Here is an 18,079-nt window from a genome sequence, read left to right as displayed (position 1 = left end):
GAAGAGCTGCAGCCTGTGGGGAGTCCACATAGGATTGGTATGGGAAGGAGAGCATCCCATAGGAGAGGCTCTGTGTTGGAGTAGGAGGAGTGATTGAAAGTGGAGACAGTGTTGGACTAACCACAGCCCCATTCCCCTGTGCTCCTCAGAGTAAATAAATAGATATGGGGGGGTAGAGAGACAGGAAAGATGTCTTTTTTTGTATGAGTACTTGCTGCTTTAATCTATTAGTAGCACTAAATTGCCTTCATCTCCTTTACGCTGAATTTGTTTCTGCCTGTGACTGTAATTGGTGAATGCTCCCCTGTCCTTAACTCATGAGCTTTTCCTCCTCATGTTTTCTCCCCCGTGCTGTTGGGGTGGCAGTGAGAGGGCAGTATGGTAGAGCTCAGCTAGCCACTGATGTGAAAACAGTGAACCCTATGAGCAGGTTGGTTCTGTATCTGCTTTTTCTAGTGGATTTGAATACCAAAACAACTAGCTGCATTTTTTTCACAAAGCAACTGCTGGTTCAGTATGGACAGTGGCTACTGTACTTTACAGTTAACTCTGTATTGTACATTTAGCTGCTAAATAATGTCTTCTATTAAATTGATTTTATTAAAATCTCTGTGCTGCTAGGAGTGATACTATGTTTTTCAGTATCACTGTTTGAACTAGTGAGAAATTGGTTATTATATATGAGTCAGAAAGTACTTGTCCTGCTCTTCGTACAGCTGCTGCTGTACTGTGTAAGGAATTAACTTTTACTACTGAGTCATCTTATGGTGGAAGCATTTCAGTAAATCCGTGAACTTTAGAGACTGAAATCATGTATATACAAGAAATATCTTGGTGCTTTAATCTAATGCTTCTGGTTCCACAGCAAACTGAGGCGGGGTGACCCATTTACAAACAAAGAGTTCCTCCACTCCCCTGTTTACAAAACCAAAAAGAAGAGAAGGCCCAAAACCAAGGAACTGACCAAGAATATCAAAGAAGAACAAGTTCCTGTAGGATGTCCCAGTGCCAACGCAAGCGAACTAACATCAATGGGAGACAAGCAAGAAGTGATGCAGTAGTTGAACATGTAGCCTGTAAGTTCCTTCTTCTGTGTCTTTACTAGGATGTCTCTAATGTTCTGTATAGGTTTTTTTTTTTTTTAAAGTGTAAATAAAGTCTCATAGATAATAAAAAAAAAAAAACATTGTGACATCTATTCCCTGACCTCTTTGGGCAGAGTAATTAATGTACAAGCTTCATTTTATAAAAGGCTCCCCCAAGTCAGTTGGGATTATCTACTGATTTTGCGAGGCCTTTGTTTTCAAGGGCTTGCCTTCCAGCTGGGGTCCTTTGAGGAGGTGAGCAGCCAGCCCAGTGTTATACCTACACCTGCATGGAGCTGCCAACCTGTACTTGCTAAAGTGTTCCCATAATTCACAAAAAGTATCAAGGGAAGTGATAGGTTCAAATTCTTGTGCTCTACCTGATGCTTACCATCACAGGGCAGCTGACACATTACCACAAGCACATTAAAACACAAGCACATTAAAACAGTGCTCTGAGAAGGTAGAGAATTTACTTCACATTTACATAGTGTTCTTACTCTCTGGCCCAGTATGCACTGGACTGCACTGAAAGGTACCTAGTTCTGTTTCTGAGGCAGAATTTCACCATTGCTCCTAATCACATGAAGGAAACACAGACACAAAGAATGTTATCTGGCTTTTATTTTAGTCTGAACTAAACTATTCTTCAAAAAAAAAAAAAAAGGATGGAATAGTTCTTCACAGTCATAAGCTGACTTGCTGTATCACAGTAAGTGTATGCGATACCCCAGACAACTAGAGAAACATTCTGCACCTTAATGAATTGCAAGGAAGGGGGAAGACAACAGTTCCTATGATTCACATCCAGTCAGGAGGAATATATCTAAATGCACAGCCTGCATTTAGGATACTGCTGCAGTTTTTATTAGGCTTTTAGCCTATAGGGTTTATTTCCAGCATTTACTAAGTGCTTCTTCTCAGATGCTAATTTTGACTTAACAAATTCCTTGTTATCAGGATGTTGTGCTGTAGTTGGCCCTAAAAGGAACATTAAGAAAGGGGCTGCAGTAGAGCTGTCACAGTTCTGTGAGCTTATTTATACTCAGTGGACAGTACTGGAGCAATAAGGACATTTCTGATTTCTCAGGTCTGTTGGAGAGTAAGTCACTGCTGGTTTGACCAGAGATGTGACGCAGACTGGCTTTCAGTTTGAGAAGAAGGAAATTGTAATAAAGTTGTAAGAGAGGAACCTCAAGTTTGCTCAGACTGACATAAGGAATCTAGGCCCACAGTGAGCTTGATTACTATTACATTCAGCTGCTTAGCAAAGTGAGACCTAGCCTGGCAGCTCAAGAGGTGTAAGAAAAAAGTATATTTTAAAAGTTTGTATGTTCATATTTGTCTAGTATTTGAAATGTTACACAATGGTGATGTGGTGCCACATCAACTGCAGTTTAAGTGGGAATTTCTTAGCAGATCTCAAGTAGAACCCAAGCCTTAAAGTTTGGGCAGAGAGGCCAGCTTCCCCTTCAGGTTTGCAGCAAGCTTGTCCATGAATTCAAAGGTGCTCAGGTAGTCAGAACGTGTGACACTGAGGGAGGAAAAAAAACAAGGCAGACATTAGTTGTCATGCTATTCAGTTCTCAAAGTGGGAGAAGACTGCTCAAGGAGGTTTGAGCCCTGCCTCTGAAACCACCACAATGAGCCATTTATCATCTTGTGAAAAGGACACAGAAAAGAAAGAGCCAGGTGAGGTAGATCTCCATCCTCATGAACGGGCAGGGAAGGTTCTGACTGATGTACCCAGCCTGCAAGGAACTTCTTTATACTTTTATTTCTCCTCTGCCAAGCATTTGTCACAGTAGCAAGGACAGAAGAGCACAGACTAAGGTACTTGGTGCAGATAACATTTCACAACCCGTTGTAGAGCACTGGCTACAGGAGAGCACTGCTCTGTGACCAAACCAGCACCATATACACTAATGTAACTTTCCAACAAATGTTTTTCCAGGAAAACCAAGTAAGCAAGTCCCTGCCGAGCATAACTGATTTACGCTTCATGCACTTACTTAGGTAGGCCTTTGATACAAGCAGCAAGGTCTTTTGTCATGAAACCTGATTCAATGGTCTCAATGCACACTTCCTCCAGGGCAGTTGCAAAAGTCTTGAGGCTGGCGTTGTTGTCCAACTTAGCTCTGTGAGCTAATCCTCTTGTCCACGCAAAGATGGAGGCTGAGAAAGAATACTAGATTACTCTGTTCCTTCTAGGATTCTCCTGTGTTGTACTGAACTGAGGTAGTACAGTAAATATACATTTTAACAATAATGCTGAAAACAGAAAAAAAGTTAGGTGTTTTCTTTCCCACAGCAGACTTCCTATTTTCAGGTAGGCATAATTGATCTTTTGTGCAGCTCTAAAGAAAAGCAAAACTTAAACTACTCCATGACTTCTGAAAATTTCTCTTTGTGTCTGCCACTTTATTTTGTTCCTCCCCAACTCAGAAAGACTTGTAGTGGGACTCCGATTACACAGCAAGCTGTCCTTATGACAGAAGGGTGCCTCTTCTTTCTAGTAATACATTACATTGTATCTTTTTCTCACATGCCATTCTAAATGAATTTATACTTAAAGTACAGTTGGATAGGTGGCTGTTTTTTTGGACTATCACAGAGGGGGTAAAATAAAAAGCTACCAATCCAAACCATAAGGCCAGCGTGGCTATAAATCCATCACTTGCAGAAGAATGACAACACATCTCATAGGCTAGATTGTATGAAAATTATTGCTTGCATTCCATGCCAGCCTGATTTTGCTCCGAGTGTCTCTGTGAAAGACAAGTACATTATGAACTGCCAGTGTGAACTACTCTGTGGTGCTAGGTTCTCCAGAAAGGGTATGAATTCTTACTCCAAACCTGTACTTTTACGTGTAGAGATCTCTGAAGAGCTCACCGATGGGGTTAGTGGAGGTTTCTTGGCCTTTCTGGTGCATGCGGTAGTGACGAGTAACCGTGCCATGTGCAGCTTCTGCTTCAACAGTCTTGCCGTCAGGGCAGATCAGCACGCTGGTCATCATGCCCAGAGAGCCATAACCTACATGAATACATAGATCAGTCTTCTAAACAGAGCCCTCATCTAAATTCCCCTTATTTCTGCCATGAGAGAGCTTTGCGAACTCTGCTGCAATCATTCTTGAACACCAGAGCTGCTGCAACTAACTGGCTAGTTCTGAAACTTCAAAATAACAACTCACACGAGCAGTGCTGCTGAACCACAAGGTACAGATGTGTAGATATTCTGCCCCATTTCAAGAACATTAATATTTCCACCTAACTTGCTGGACTTTTTTTTTTTTTTTTTTTTTTTTTTTTTTAATTTTTGAGAGCAGAGAATCCTAAGGGCAAGTAGCGTTGGGCTGCCAGTTTGTACCTCACCAGGAGGGGATAAGAAACAAACCGATTCCAAGTCAGCATCTGCGTCAGTGAAAGGAACGGTCAGCTGGCAGAACTGGACATTCATGCCCCCTCTACCCTGCAAGTTTCAGAGATCTGTGTTTGAAGGCTTCTTTGTGCAGCAATCCAACACATCTTTGTTCTGTGAGAGGCAACTGACTGGTCTTAAGAAAGAACATTTCACATAAAGCCACATCATGCCCTGTGGGTTTCTTCATCTATATTTATTTTGGCATCAGGCAGTTTGATTACACAGGATTTTGGTCAAGCGCTACAAATCTGTAAATTTTAACACATGACAGCTAGCTTTAAGACTTCAAATTTTTCTTGCTTATCTGTTTAGCACCAGTTTTCTCACCACTGATCAATCATTACAACGGAAAGGCTGTTGGTTATATTGCTATCTGGTAAAGGAGTACAATTAAATATGTGGTCTACATTCAATGGAACTTCTCGTCAAAATGAAATCAAATTATGTGCCTGCTTGGTAGCTCTGTGACTGGCCACAGGTATGAAATATAACTTCTGAGACCCACCATCGTCTCTTGGCCATTACAATAAGACATGACAGAACACTATAAGAAACTGCTATTGAGTTTACTTAAGCATAGCAGAGGAAACTTCTCATACCTTGAGCAACAGAGTCAGACTGCACATCCCCATCATAGTTCTTGCAGGCCCAGACAAAGCCTCCTTCAGATTTCAGGGCCTGTGCAACCATATCATCAATGAGCCTATGTTCATACCAGATCTTCTTGGCTTCAAACTGGGACTTGTATTCTCTGGAAAACAAAAATCGGAACACTGATATATAGATGAAAACAGGATGCACAGTTTGTGCGAGTAAGTGTGCAAAGTGAGGTGTATGGAGATGAGATAAAAAAAAACAACACAAAAACACAAAATCCAGAAGAATTTTCATAATTTTTGCTCTCCTTCCTCAACTGTCACAGCCAGTGCAAATCTATTCAGAGAACCCATAGAGAATCTGTGGCTCTCTATTAGTAGAGATGAACAACATAGCCAGATGTTGCAAAGCCTTATGTACTGTGTCCTGTGGGACAATGGAAATTACGACAGAAAAGGCGTACAGCCCTCCTGAAGGGTGTTTGCCATTACTGCCAAGAGTCTGAAAATACTGAATTAACTGCAAAAGTTCACAAGACTTGACATGTTTCTGCTGCAGACTGATGCACTGTGGTAGGAAGTACACAACCACCACAGTTACCTGTCATAGATCTCTTGGAAGATGTCTTTAAAGCGGCCATCATATCTCTTCAGGATGGTATTCTTGGTGCTCATGTACAGAGGCCAGCCTTTAGACAGCGCCATTTGGAAGGAACTATGAGCAAAATCCTTGATAGACTGGTCAAGATTGTACATTCCCATGGCTACACCTCCACAGCCTGTTAGCAAAAGAACAGACAGAATTCGACTAGGTTTAGTTTCGATTAAGGATTTGCTAGTCTCTTCATAGCATATTCTGGCAGTTAGACTGGCATTACTTCCAGGCGCCTTGATATACTTTTCATTTTCAGACTGATTCTTTCAGGGAAAGATTCACTTTGCACTACCAGCTCAAAGCCGGAACAGTCCTATAATACATGGATACGTAAGGTGTTTTTGTTTTACAGCTAAGTACATCTTCACACCTAATACCCCTAAGAAGTTTCTACCTAATCCGCATTTAAGCAAAACTGACAGGAGTGAACATGTTTGAATTTCTACTAATGAGATAAATAGTAGCAAGTATTTTTCACTGAAGCAGCAGCTTGGAAGAAGAGGTTCAGTCAAAGCTAAAAACGGGTTTCTTCATGTTATGCTCCTTGTGCCTTCAGACTTCCATTATGTTGCAGAACTAGCTCTAGCAATGAGAGCCTGCTTTGTCTGAAGTTTTCCTACATCTCTTCATTGCATGTGTCTGGCATACCCTGCAGCTCCGATTCCACTTGCTCGAGCTCCCTTCCAGCAAGTTGTGTGAAGAACTTAGCCCTCATCTAAGTGCAAGGTAAAGTCTAAAGTCTTGAGAAGGCTCTGAAGAACTATCAATATTCACATAACTTATATAATATTATGCAGACGTGTAAGAAGCACGCATAAATTTACTGACCAGTTTATTTTGGGGAAAATTAACATTCAGATCATTTAAAATGCTGGAGGTGGCTAGAAGTAGGATGTAGGACTCCATAGTAAAGCTATTTGTGTTTGTAGTGAAAAGCAGATCTACTCTTTATTTCAAACACATCACTACCACCACTGTTGTAATTTGTTGCACCTTCATCAGTGATCTTCACTCTGGAAACACTCCACATTTGTTTTATTTCAGAAAAAACCAACAAAATATAGCCATTCCAATAGCCATTCATCCTTACCTCCAGATAATTACTATATGAATATGCATGCAAGAGAAAGAAGGGAAAAGCCAGAGATTTATCTGCTTGCAATGACAGCAAGGTCACTGAAGTTGGTATTGGGATGGAACTCTTGTTACTAATGAAAATACATGTTGTTTCCCTGCTTCCCTTAGTGAGTCAAGGGCAGAACAAGGTCTGATCATCTAGTAAGACTGTTCTCAGGAGACATGGTTTCACATGTAGCTACAGCAACAGCTGTTAAGTTTTATTCAAATACTTATTTACATGTAAGAAAAAGCTTCTTTCAATCCTACTGTGAACTCAAATTTCTTGAATCAGTATCAAATTTGAAGACATCTTCAGAAACAGCAAAAGCTTCCCTTATGGACTGTGGAGATGTACTGGCACACAGTGATCTGCTGTCTCTGGTACTACCTTGCTTTCTAATGCTATGCATCAGGACAGTGAATCAGACTGACAGCTAGGACTGCCAGATTTCTTCAGTACAAGCTCACCAGTCACCTATCAAATGAGAACATATTAGAACTGGCAGCAAAGCAGGTGAATTCTGTGTAAAAGGCTGTACAGCAAGAAATGCTAGATATTTGATTTCCTGTGAGCAAGAATGCCAGAGAAATCAACTGCATTAAGTAATAGAGCAGTTCCCAAACCAAATACATATGAACTGCTAATCTGTGTGGTCTATATAGATGTATTAGGTCACCGTAGCTAGAAATAAAGCAGTGCCTGCTCATGTACACGGGTTACCATCAAGCTTTAAATCCTGAACCTTTTGACCATTAACAGACAAAACGGATAACCGATGTAAAGTTCCCTTGGTCCTGCCCCTACATGAACATCCTGGTTTCTGGAAGGGTGTTTGTAATTCTTTAATTGTTTTATGCAACACAGCCCAGCACAGTCAGAACTCCTCTTTCCAAGCCTAGCAATACCTGCATCAGGAAAGCAGTATTGCCAGGACACAAATACCTTTCTGAATGCATATATGAAAACAGTTATAGCCTACACAGGAGTACTCTTGTCAAATTTTCTACCTAGTTTGGGGGTATTAGTATCAGTTCTCATTTTCATTGAGGAAGACTGCTTAATAATGATACAATGTATGAAAGCTATGCAGAGCACAGCAAGATGAACTACAGCCAGGAAAAATCATATCTGGATTGCTCAAATATAGTTCCCCTCAGGTCAAGCACTGTTTAGATAGCAAGTTCCCCTCTGAACAGAGGGAAGGGCATGCATGTAACTACCAGAGTCATTATACAAGGAACAAGGACCAGCCTAGTACGATTACATATTTGAAGTGCTGCTTTGATCCCAGGAAAGTTTCAAGTAATTTTAAGTACTTCCAAACAGATGAAAAAGACCCAGGCCTTCTCCATCCTTTACCTCCCAAAGAGATACTGTACCATCAGATAGATCTGATTAATAATTCAAAGTTGAATTAAACTAAGAAATATCAGTTCCAAGCAAAACTTAGAAATAGTACCTACTTTCAAAGTTATGGACCAGATAGGTGACTGGTTTGCCTCCATCTCCTGGAGTGTATGTCATCTCTACTTTCCCAGGCCCAGGTACCACAAAATCGGTTGCTCTGTACTGTTAAAAAAAAATTGCCACAATAATTTTATGATAGTTTTATTTACCTATTTATTCATTTTTATTTATTTATTTAGTTAGGAGGACAGAACTGTGAAGATAATCCAGGATAGGATAAGGTGCAGAGATGCATTTACAATAAATAAATCTGCTGAATACATTCTGTTTACACTGGCCATGTGATCCCTGGATTATCTTACTGGAGAGGCAAGAGCTAAGTACTGAAGAGTCTGCCTGTGTCAGAAATGATTATTCCCTTTCATGGGAAAATACTTGCAGATTCTTGGGCTCCATCAACTGGATGAGCATGTATTTTTACAGATGCACAAAAGTTTAAATGCCAAGTATTCAGAGTGCTTTGTGGCTTCTGAGTAGAAAGCTTTCCCTTCCCTCCCTCCAAGACATTCATATCACAACCACTGATCTCATGAATAAGGCTAAATTCTAGAGGATCTTAACAAAAGTCACTACTTCTATCCATTGTAGTGCAGATTAGCCTTCCAGATGTCCTAAGAATTTGGTGTTCTATAAATTGTTACACATTTTCTGAACTGTCCTGAACAGTACTGTTACATTTCCTTGACGTCTGTCATCTTTTTCCAAATAGTTTCTTTCCTATTGAGAGAATCTGTTCCTTAAGGTGTTCTGAAGTTACAAACGTATCTTGCTAATATGGCCTGTACTTTATTCCTTTTGTTTTAATCTTGTACTTTGGCATGGTTTTAACCCTCCCCCCTCAATTCACTGTTAATTATTATTTGACCTTCTCAGTTGTTAAATACTACTAAAGATGCTGGGCCACATTCTCCCCACCCCGAGTTGATCCTTATTATTTTACCATCCCATCCCAGCTAATATTACAACTCTTCCTCAGTTTTGGATTTACTCATTCGTTTAAGCAGTCACTCTTCTTGAAAGACTCTCCTTCTTTCATATTTGGTTGCTTTGCAGGGCATCATTACCCAGGGAGCAGTATAGCTGGTATTTGTTCTCTAGAATGCCCAGAGACAACTACACTGAGTGCTACATGATCATTTCCCATGGCCCTGTACTACCTCCACCAATGGCAGTTTCTCTGCTTCATTCCACAGCCTGATGTGTCCATTATGAACACCATGCAGGAGTGCTGTCTAAACCTCAACTGTTGATATCAAGTTTAGAGGACAGACCCAAGTTCAAAAAAGTAAGAAAAAACACCACCCACACACCAAGGCAACTCTCCTTACTTTCAGAAATTGCTCATGTCTGCTTTTGCTATGAACAACATTTGAAGAGGATTCTGCAGAATTGAGGAAAACAACTTAGAGGAGTGAGTTCACCCCCACCGTTTCTGTTAAGCCCCATCTAATCTAAGCACAGCTCATAAATACCATTTATACAATTGCAGTGTTTAAGGAAAGGCATAAAACGTGCTCTCCCACTCCTTGCCAGGTGCTGCACAAAGTACTAGAGAGTACCTACTTTCCAGGTGGGAGTCCTAGCTCAGGACAAAGTCTGTTCAGATAGATAAGAGAGGTAAGCACTGAAGTGACTCACTTGATCCCCGTAAGCATGACGGCCAATGACGATGGGTTTCACCCATCCAGACACCAATCGGGGGATGTTCTTGCAGATAATAGCCTCCCTGAAGACTGTTCCACCTAGGATGTTTCTAATGGTCCCGTTAGGAGACTTCCACATCTGCTTCAACTTGAACTCTTCTACTCTTTTCTCATCAGGAGTGATGGTGGCACACTTGATGCCAACATGATATTTCTTTATGGCTTCAGCAGCTTCCACGGTCACTTTATCATTTGTAGCATCACGATGCTCAATGCCCAAGTCATAGCTGTAACAAAACCACAAACAGTCAGAATTGCCCAGGGCACTGGTTCACATCCAATAGGAAAGAAACCAGAGCCCATAATTCCAGCACTCTGCCATAACTGAAGTTATTCCTCTCCTACTCCAGCAGCATCCTCACTAATAGAACACACAGGCTCATATACAGATATTTCAACAGTCATTTCAACAGTGGGAAGGTACCCAAAGCACAGCTTCAGTTTATGGCTGAGCCTATCTTCCAGCACAGGACACAGCCTGCATCTTTGCTTTCTCTTTTGATTTTCCTGGCAATGGAACTTCCCGCCTGGTTTTCTCATGGTATGGAACAGCACAATCCCCAAGTGAATATGGGCCTTTATTTTAAGTCTCTTGAACTGAGGGTTTCTGCTTCCTTACTTTACTGAAGCACACAAAGCAACACCAGGCTTCAAATTGAAAACTGCTTTGCCAATGAATTCACAATCCTGCTCTGGCAGCACAACTGCCAATAGTCTCCCTCAAGCACTCAGAGGAAGCACGTTTCCTACACTCACTGTTTTAACAGCTTTCTGAGACTGCCCAGCGTGGGACAGCCCTGAAGCACAGCCAGCTCTGCATGAATCTAGCCATTGTGCTGGCTCAGCTAGGGGTCTGCATCGTCTCCTCCTACCCTTCTTTGAAAATAGATGTCCTCCAGACTGCGCGTATATATTGTGCTGCTGAGTTCCTGTTTGTCTGCGTCTCAACAGTAGCAAGGAGAAAGCATGATGTAGGTGGCATACAAATAACTTCAAGAGCAGGGTACAAGGTCAGACTTGTGGGTTTAATAATGGCAGCTACCACTGAAGTCCCCTTTCCACACAGAAGAGAGCAACACTGCTGGATATTTATCTAATAATTAAAGCTTACTGGCTAGAAAGGAAAGGAACTGTTTGTTCTGCTTGACCAGATGCTATATACAGCACGTTCCTTTTGCCATACCAGCTACTAGTATTTGCTTTTCCCAGAAGGGAGTGTAGAGCACAGCCTAGACTCAGGGAACGGTTGCAACAGTTAGCTTACACTGCCAGCAGCACAGGTCAAGCTTTGAGGAAATATGACAGAGTTTGTGCCCTACAACCACACGTTCACCTTCTGGGCAGGTCTTCAGAGATGGAAAGAAGCTCTAGACCTGCTCAGAGTTCACAGGTGCTAGGCTTCAAACCAGGGAATGGCTGAAATAACCAATGCTCCTAATTCTTTAGGCTGCAGGAAGCCATGCAGACTGCCCAGGGACTGGAAAATGAAGATAGAAGAAAATGCAAACCATGACTGTGAGGGAACTTCTTGTTAAGCATTCACTGCTAACTGCTGTGAAGAATCTCCAGAGGGACTACCAGGGGAGAGTTAACCAAAGTACCTTCACCATGAGCCTACATTTTTCACAGTACTTAGTGAGATTGGTCCTTGAGGTAACAGCAAGGAGTCAGCCTTGAATGTTACTGGTATGAAAAGGGCAAGTTAGCCTCTCCACGTAAGTGCTGGAGGAGCAATAAATGAAACTTGAGCAATGCTTAAGGATACATGCAAATTGCAGTACCAATTGGCTGGATGTCATAAAGAGCAATTACCTGTGCAAATCCAGATCTACATAAGGAAAAATCAGCTTTTCTTTAATTAACTCCCAGATGACCCGTGTCATTTCATCTCCTTGCATCTCCACAACAGACCCTCCATGGATTTTTTTAGACATCTTGATCTGCAGTAAAAAAAAAAAAAGTCCTAAGTTAAAAACTACCAACACATGTATTCTGCATTTTTACAACACAATTAGAGATACTAACATTGCATACATAACCACTCCTGAAGTCTAAAAAACAAACAAACAAAAAAACCAACACCACCAAAGCAAAAAAACAAACCTAAGTAGTATTGTTCTTGGAATCCCAGCTCCCAGAGAGATCTGGGGACAAAGTAAAAGGTTAACAGTTGAGATTTAAGGGCAGGAACTTAATTCAGAGCTTGAATCATGGTTTTTAAGGAATTTTGAAAGCATGATCAAACTCTTTCCACCCAAATTTCACACCAGTAGATGGGCACTTTTAGAGACTTCATCAGCTCTAGTCCAGTTGCCTGTTTCTCCTATTAAAAAAAAACAACGCAGGTTGACATTTATTTTAATGACAGCTCAGACTGCTGGCACTAAAATCAGCACATCAGATTCTTAATAGATTCCTTCTCCAGGGAAGAAGGAAGCAGGGACACACTGACAGTATCTTCTTCTGGCAAGTTTTACTTCAGTTGCATGTAGAAAACAAATGTGTCCAGTATTTATTTGACCAGAAGTTTCCCAAGATATTTATTCAGCCTTAAAAAAAAAAAAAAGAAAAAAAAAAAGCCACTGAACTCTACCCCTCCTTTTGTACTTTGCTCCTTGATAAAAACAGCAAAAAAAAAAAAACAACCACCCAGCAATCCACTCAACTTCTCTAACACAGTGCTCTGCTTTTTTTATTATCCAGTTCCTTGGTTCTCAACTCCAATTATGCAAGAGCTATGACTTGGCATTTTCTTTCCCCCCAAGACAGTCCAGTTCTTGTATGTAGCTGCTGGGATAGTACAGTGAGACACCAAGCCCTCGTGCCTGAAATTACAGTCTAACAGACACTGAGCTCCATGAATGGCTTTACCTAGATGAACAGGCTCAGTGTTCAGTAACTCACAACCTTGTTTGACCCAATTTAACACGAGCACATAACATTGAAAAGTGAACTGTCAGGCACTTCTATCCTAAATCTTGTCTCATATGAGGTCTTTCCAGTTCTCAAGAGAAAGTTTAACATCATTTGATCACACTGCATTTATGCTCAGTTTACTTATACAAGTGTTTTGGGCCCACTTTCCAGGAACAGCAATGTAAATGAGGACTGTCTCACAGCCCTGTAGCCCAGGCACAGGTCATTAGCCAGGAGCCTCTAGTTTTAGGCTTTTAGCACTCACACAGCCCGAGGAATTTTGGTCATTCATTTAAGCCACAGCCCCACCCACCATTACTTGTTTTGTGGTTTGGTCCTCACTTAAACAAGATCAGACAACCTCAGTCTTCTCACAGCAATAGGTTTTGCAAAACTAGCTTAAGAACTCTGCAGCGGTGTTGGCATGAGGGAAAACAAAGATGCGCCTCCACTGAGATATATTCTCCTGGAACAGTGGAACAGATGCTTCCTTGGGAGCTGACAGCACCCTGGAGGTCTCCCTGGTCACAGCCTCAGTACCCTTCTTCTCTCAGTGGCAGGGCCAGCTCGCCAACAGGTGCGCTTCCCTAAAGAATTCCTTTGGACTTTCTTCTTGTGGCGCCTTTTCACTTCGATTTTGCACTCCACAGAGCTGCCAAAGGTTAGCAAGGGGCCTACAAGAACCTCCTTCCACACTTAACCCAAGCAGTTTAAAGCTTCGGCGAATCCTAACCACTCCTTGGTTTGCAGTCGCTAATTAACTATTGCGACACCTCGCAGCACAGCCGCACAGGAGCTCTCCGGCTCGGGCCCGCCCGTCGCGCACTGCAGTGCCTCCAGCCCACCGCCCCTGCTCCCACTCCGCCCATGACAGCCCGCCGCAGCCGCGCCCGAGCCCAGCCCAGCCCCAGGCCGCAGCACGGAGCGGGCCGTCAGCAGACAAGCATAGAGGGCTGCGGGGCCCCAAGCGAGCCGTCAAGGCACCGGGTACTGCATGATGGCGAAGGGAGGAGCCCCGCACCACAGAGCGGCTCCGAGGAGCCGGCAGCCACCGGCGGATGGAAGCGCTCAGAGGCACCCCGATAGAAAAGGGACCTTTCTCACAAAAAACAAACAAACAAACAAAAAAACCCCCACCTCATTAAAGAGCAATAACAAACGACTAGCCCCAGCCCAGCCAGAAACCCGGCTCGCAGAGAACACCGCACCGGAGGACAGAAGGACAAAGGCACGGCCGCGGCCCCGCCCGCCGCAGGCCGGGCTACGTAGCGTTACCTGCAGACACCGCGCTCCGCCGCTCAGCACACTGAGGGGCCGGGCCCTGCGCGGAGCACTTTATGGGGCCGCGCCCCCGCCCCCCGCCGGCCCCTCCCGAGCCCTCCTTCTCGCCCACCGGCGCCTTCCCCGCCCTCTCGCAGTGAGTGGCGGCGCGACGAGGCGGAGGAAGGGGGGGTGCCGAGGCCCGGGCGCTCCGGGGGCGGGAAACGCGCGTCGCTCGGACCGGGGGGCGCCCCGCGCTGAGGGGAGCGGCGGGCGCAGCTGGGAGCGGGGAGGAGCGCCGTGAGAACGCACCCGCCCTGCCGCGCTGCGGGCGGCGGTCCCGAGTGCACCCGCGGGGCGGGTCCCGCTAGGAGGCCGCCCCGCCCAACGGCCGCCGGCGGCGGGTGGATGAGCGCGGGGCCTCGATTAGCGACGCCTCGGTCCGGTCGGCGGGCGATTGTACGTGGCTGCGGGCGGGCGGGGCGGGGAGAGGCGGTGTCCGCAGCCGCGGCCTGCGCCCGGCCCGGTACCCGCGGGCGGCAGGTGAGGGTCGTGCGGTTCCGCGCGGTATCTGGGCCGCTGTTGGCGCGTGAGGCCCCTTGGCGAGATCCCGCGCTTCGCTTCTGAGCGCCGTGTCTGAACGCGCGTGACCCCTGCCACTGCCGAGGGGGCTGCCTCGGCGCCCGCAGGTTCCCTCCCTGTCCCGCGCCCCTGCTGGCGCTCTGCCGGCGGGCAGCGTGTGGTCGCTGGCGGCGTCGCAGCTGAAACGGCCTTCAGCGTGTTCGCCGCCGCCTCTCGGTGCAGAGCCGCGCGCGCGTCTGCTTTGTGCCGCCGCCTGGTCCGTGCCTCCCGCCGCGCGGAGCCGGGTGCCCGCGGGGTCACCGCTGAGGATCGCGCTCCTCCCGCCGGCTTTAGGAGGCTGCTACTGCCGCCGTAGAAGCAAGCAGGTTGTTTTGCTTCTCTTTTTCTCGAAGGTGAAGTTTATTTTCCAGACCCGTGTATGTGTTACGTGCGTCTACCAGAACTCGCTTGTTTTCTTGCCCTGCCAGGCCGCAGCCGACTGCTGTGAGGTGAATTGGGCGGCCGTGGGACTGCCGTTTGGTTCTGTAAGGGTGCTTTGATTTGGTGCTGTGGGGAGGAGCACAGGCACCTCCTGCGTGCACTGCTCAGAATGGAAATTAGCATTAGGAGTCATATGAGTGACTTAGATATATTTTCTGTTGTGTGTTTGTTGTGGGAGCAGCCATGCATGTAGTGCAGCCTGTTAGCATGCCCGGTGTCGTGCAGAAACAATGGGGGTTGTTAGTGGGAGTTCTGGAAACTTAGAAGAAAGTGTTCCAGACATCAAAATGAGTATATGCTGCAGGAAACAGCTGTGGGAACTGTGACTTCTGGAAGGAGCATGCATCAGCTGCCAAGCAGGAAATCGGCTGTTAAACGGTTTTGATCCTGGGCAGAGATAAAGGGGGTCAGCTGGTCACATCAGCTCCCTATGTTGTGGCTGTCAGATGTTTCCCCGAGTCTTGCTTAAGCAAAGATGAAGGAAGTAAGTAACTTAGCTTGTATGAATAGCATTACCAGAGTGGAAGATTTCAGGGGTCTGTTGGATGGATGAAAGCTTTGATATACAGCAAGTGGGGTCAAGAAGTATGACTTTTCTAACACAGCTCCCCCCCTTTCCTTCTACTCTTCAAAACAAGGAAGTTTGCAGGTGTTAGATATGGCAGCAAATAGAACATAGCTTGGGTTGCTGTGCATGCGATTCTTCATTGTATTGCAAAGGGAAGGAAATTGTGTGCCACCAAACAGTCTTTCCGTCCTGCTTTCGTGTACATTTCATTGTATTTCCCATTCTGAAGTTAACCTGGCCAGAAAAAGAAATGTATCTCATGCTTGCTAAGGTATACCTAAACTGGTCGTTATGAGGGCTGCAGATGTCACAGTGTTAATGCTTTCTTTTTTTTTTTGTCTGAAGTTGAAACTTCTCTGCATGCATTTGAGACTGCATTTGAAAAACTCATTTGAGTCAAATCCCATAAAACGATAACCAGAACGTGTTGTCAGGCTCTGTGGATGTTTGCTTTCTTAATCTGGTTGCTGAGTCTTTAGCTAGCAGCTTTGAATTGCTACCTCTTGTGGTGCTGCTGTCTTGTCACTGACCAGAGAGGGGACTTGGACCCCTAATCCTGGCCATCTGACCTGTGCTAACAGCAGCGTATATGGTAGGAGGTGTTGAACATTTCCCTCAGCATTTGAGTCACCTCTTTTTTGGTTGACTGAAGAGATCTGCTTCACCACCTTGTGTATAATGTGTGTTGCTGAACTCTTTTCAGGGCACGTGAAATGGCAGCAGATGACAAGCGGTCTCCAACACTGGATTCTACCAGTGATCTACCTCGTTCTCCTAGCAGTCCATCTCATCTCACTCACTTCAAACCCCTGACTCCTGACCAGGATGAGCCTCCTTTTAAATCAGCCTACAGCTCTTTTGTAAATCTCTTCCGTTTCAGCAAGGGTAAGTGCTTGGGAGAACATGTTTACCTGTGTCTTGTGCTGTCTGTTTTATTAATGGTCTCTCCTGCCACATAAACCCGTGGAAACACCTCTGAACATAAGAGTACAATGTATGACCCCAGTGGATGGCGAGTCAGTCTTTTGTGCGGGATGTTACGTCTTGCTCTTGGTTGACATTGTAGAGCTTTGCCGTGGGAGAAGATAGCCAACATCTTGCACCTGAGCTCTGTGGCTGCCTGTGAAGGTCAGAGACAAGCCAGTCAGCAGACAAAAATGCACAAAGCTTCTTATCTGGCTGTCTGAGTGTCCCTTGCCTGTATTAAGTTTTCAGGGCCAAAAACAGCAGTAACCATTTGCCAGCTTATGTAAGTGAAATATCTGCTTGCCTTTCCAAAGCAATTTCTTATTCCAGACTTCTTCCGCTCCTCATCTGCCTCCATACCTTTGTTTGGGTGGCAGGCAGTGGAGCTGCAAAGAAGCAGTGTATTTATAGGAAGTCCATTCTTAACTTGTCTGACTTAGGTGCTCTTCATCAAGCGTTGTGAAGGTTTTGTATATTAGAATGTTATAGTTGATGCTGGCCTTTGTGCTGTGTCCATAGGAAACATTTATTGTTAGGCAAGCTCTTAGAGACCTGTGTGAGTTCCTGGTTTTGGTTTCTGGAAGAATCTTGCATAGAATAGTGAAAGAATGCACCTGAGTGCATCCTGCAAAACCTACCTTTGTCTTTGCTGGAGATGGCAGCCCAATCAGCTGCTTTTGTTTTATCTGTTCATTTTCCAGGTCTGTGAAGCACTTTCTGAGGAAAGGGAGCCAAGATAGGTTTTTGCATAAGCAAGCTGATCTGTTCAGTTTTCTTAGGCAGGATGAAAAATAATTGCTTGATATGACTGCTGTTAGTTTGTACAGTAGAATATCACCTGTCCTAATTAATTTATTGAAAGGAACAGAGATTTGGTCAATATTGGTTTAGTTTGTTTGGCTCTGGCAAATGCAGCTGGAGTCAGCAAAGTACTGTTTTGAAAAAATGTCTGTGAAACAGCAGACAAGATGGGCGTGTTACTGGAATCATTGAGAACCTGTCTATGCTTGATCCTCTGACAGAGAAGGGTGGTTTATTACAGACTGTTCTAACTTTAAAGGGACCACAGTACTGGCTGCTAACATAACTGAAAATCTCCTCTGAGGGCAGAAGCTGATAATAAAGGGTAGCTATTCCATGTCAGAAATAGTTCCTGCTTGCTGTTTTTTTTAAAACACTTTTCACATTGGGGGTGTTTCTAAACTGATGTTTTTATGGCACTTTTCAGACTAAAAAATCATGTTTTGTTATGTAT

At 44.4% G+C, this 18,079-nt stretch overlaps 2 protein-coding genes across 3 annotated transcripts in view; one reads left to right on the top strand and one right to left on the bottom strand.

The window, feature by feature from the left end:
• Positions 1 to 2,525: 2,525 nt before the first annotated feature.
• IDH1 (isocitrate dehydrogenase (NADP(+)) 1) lies at positions 2,526 to 11,986 on the bottom strand (the record flags this gene model as incomplete). Its single annotated transcript, XM_079538950.1, has 8 exons — positions 2,526 to 2,619; positions 3,098 to 3,260; positions 3,981 to 4,121; positions 5,111 to 5,262; positions 5,709 to 5,886; positions 8,346 to 8,451; positions 9,988 to 10,279; positions 11,865 to 11,986. The coding sequence occupies 8 exons, from the start codon at positions 11,984 to 11,986 to the stop codon at positions 2,526 to 2,528; spliced, it is 1,248 nt and encodes a 415-aa protein (XP_079395076.1).
• A 4,585-nt stretch (positions 11,987 to 16,571) lies between these two features.
• The window catches only part of PIKFYVE (phosphoinositide kinase, FYVE-type zinc finger containing), a gene marked incomplete at both ends in the record, with an annotated part of 57,937 nt that continues 56,429 nt past the window's right edge, over positions 16,572 to 18,079 (top strand). For both annotated transcript variants that reach the window (XM_079539263.1, XM_079539264.1), the window contains one exon: positions 16,572 to 16,743. In XM_079539263.1, coding sequence (XP_079395389.1) covers positions 16,572 to 16,743 — 172 coding nt within the window. The remainder of the gene's footprint in view (positions 16,744 to 18,079) is intronic.

Source organism: Tetrao urogallus (genome assembly GCF_951394365.1).
Source record: "Tetrao urogallus genome assembly, chromosome: 8".
Lineage (NCBI taxonomy): Eukaryota > Metazoa > Chordata > Aves > Galliformes > Phasianidae > Tetrao > Tetrao urogallus.
This window is presented reverse-complemented; position numbering and strand designations above follow the sequence as displayed.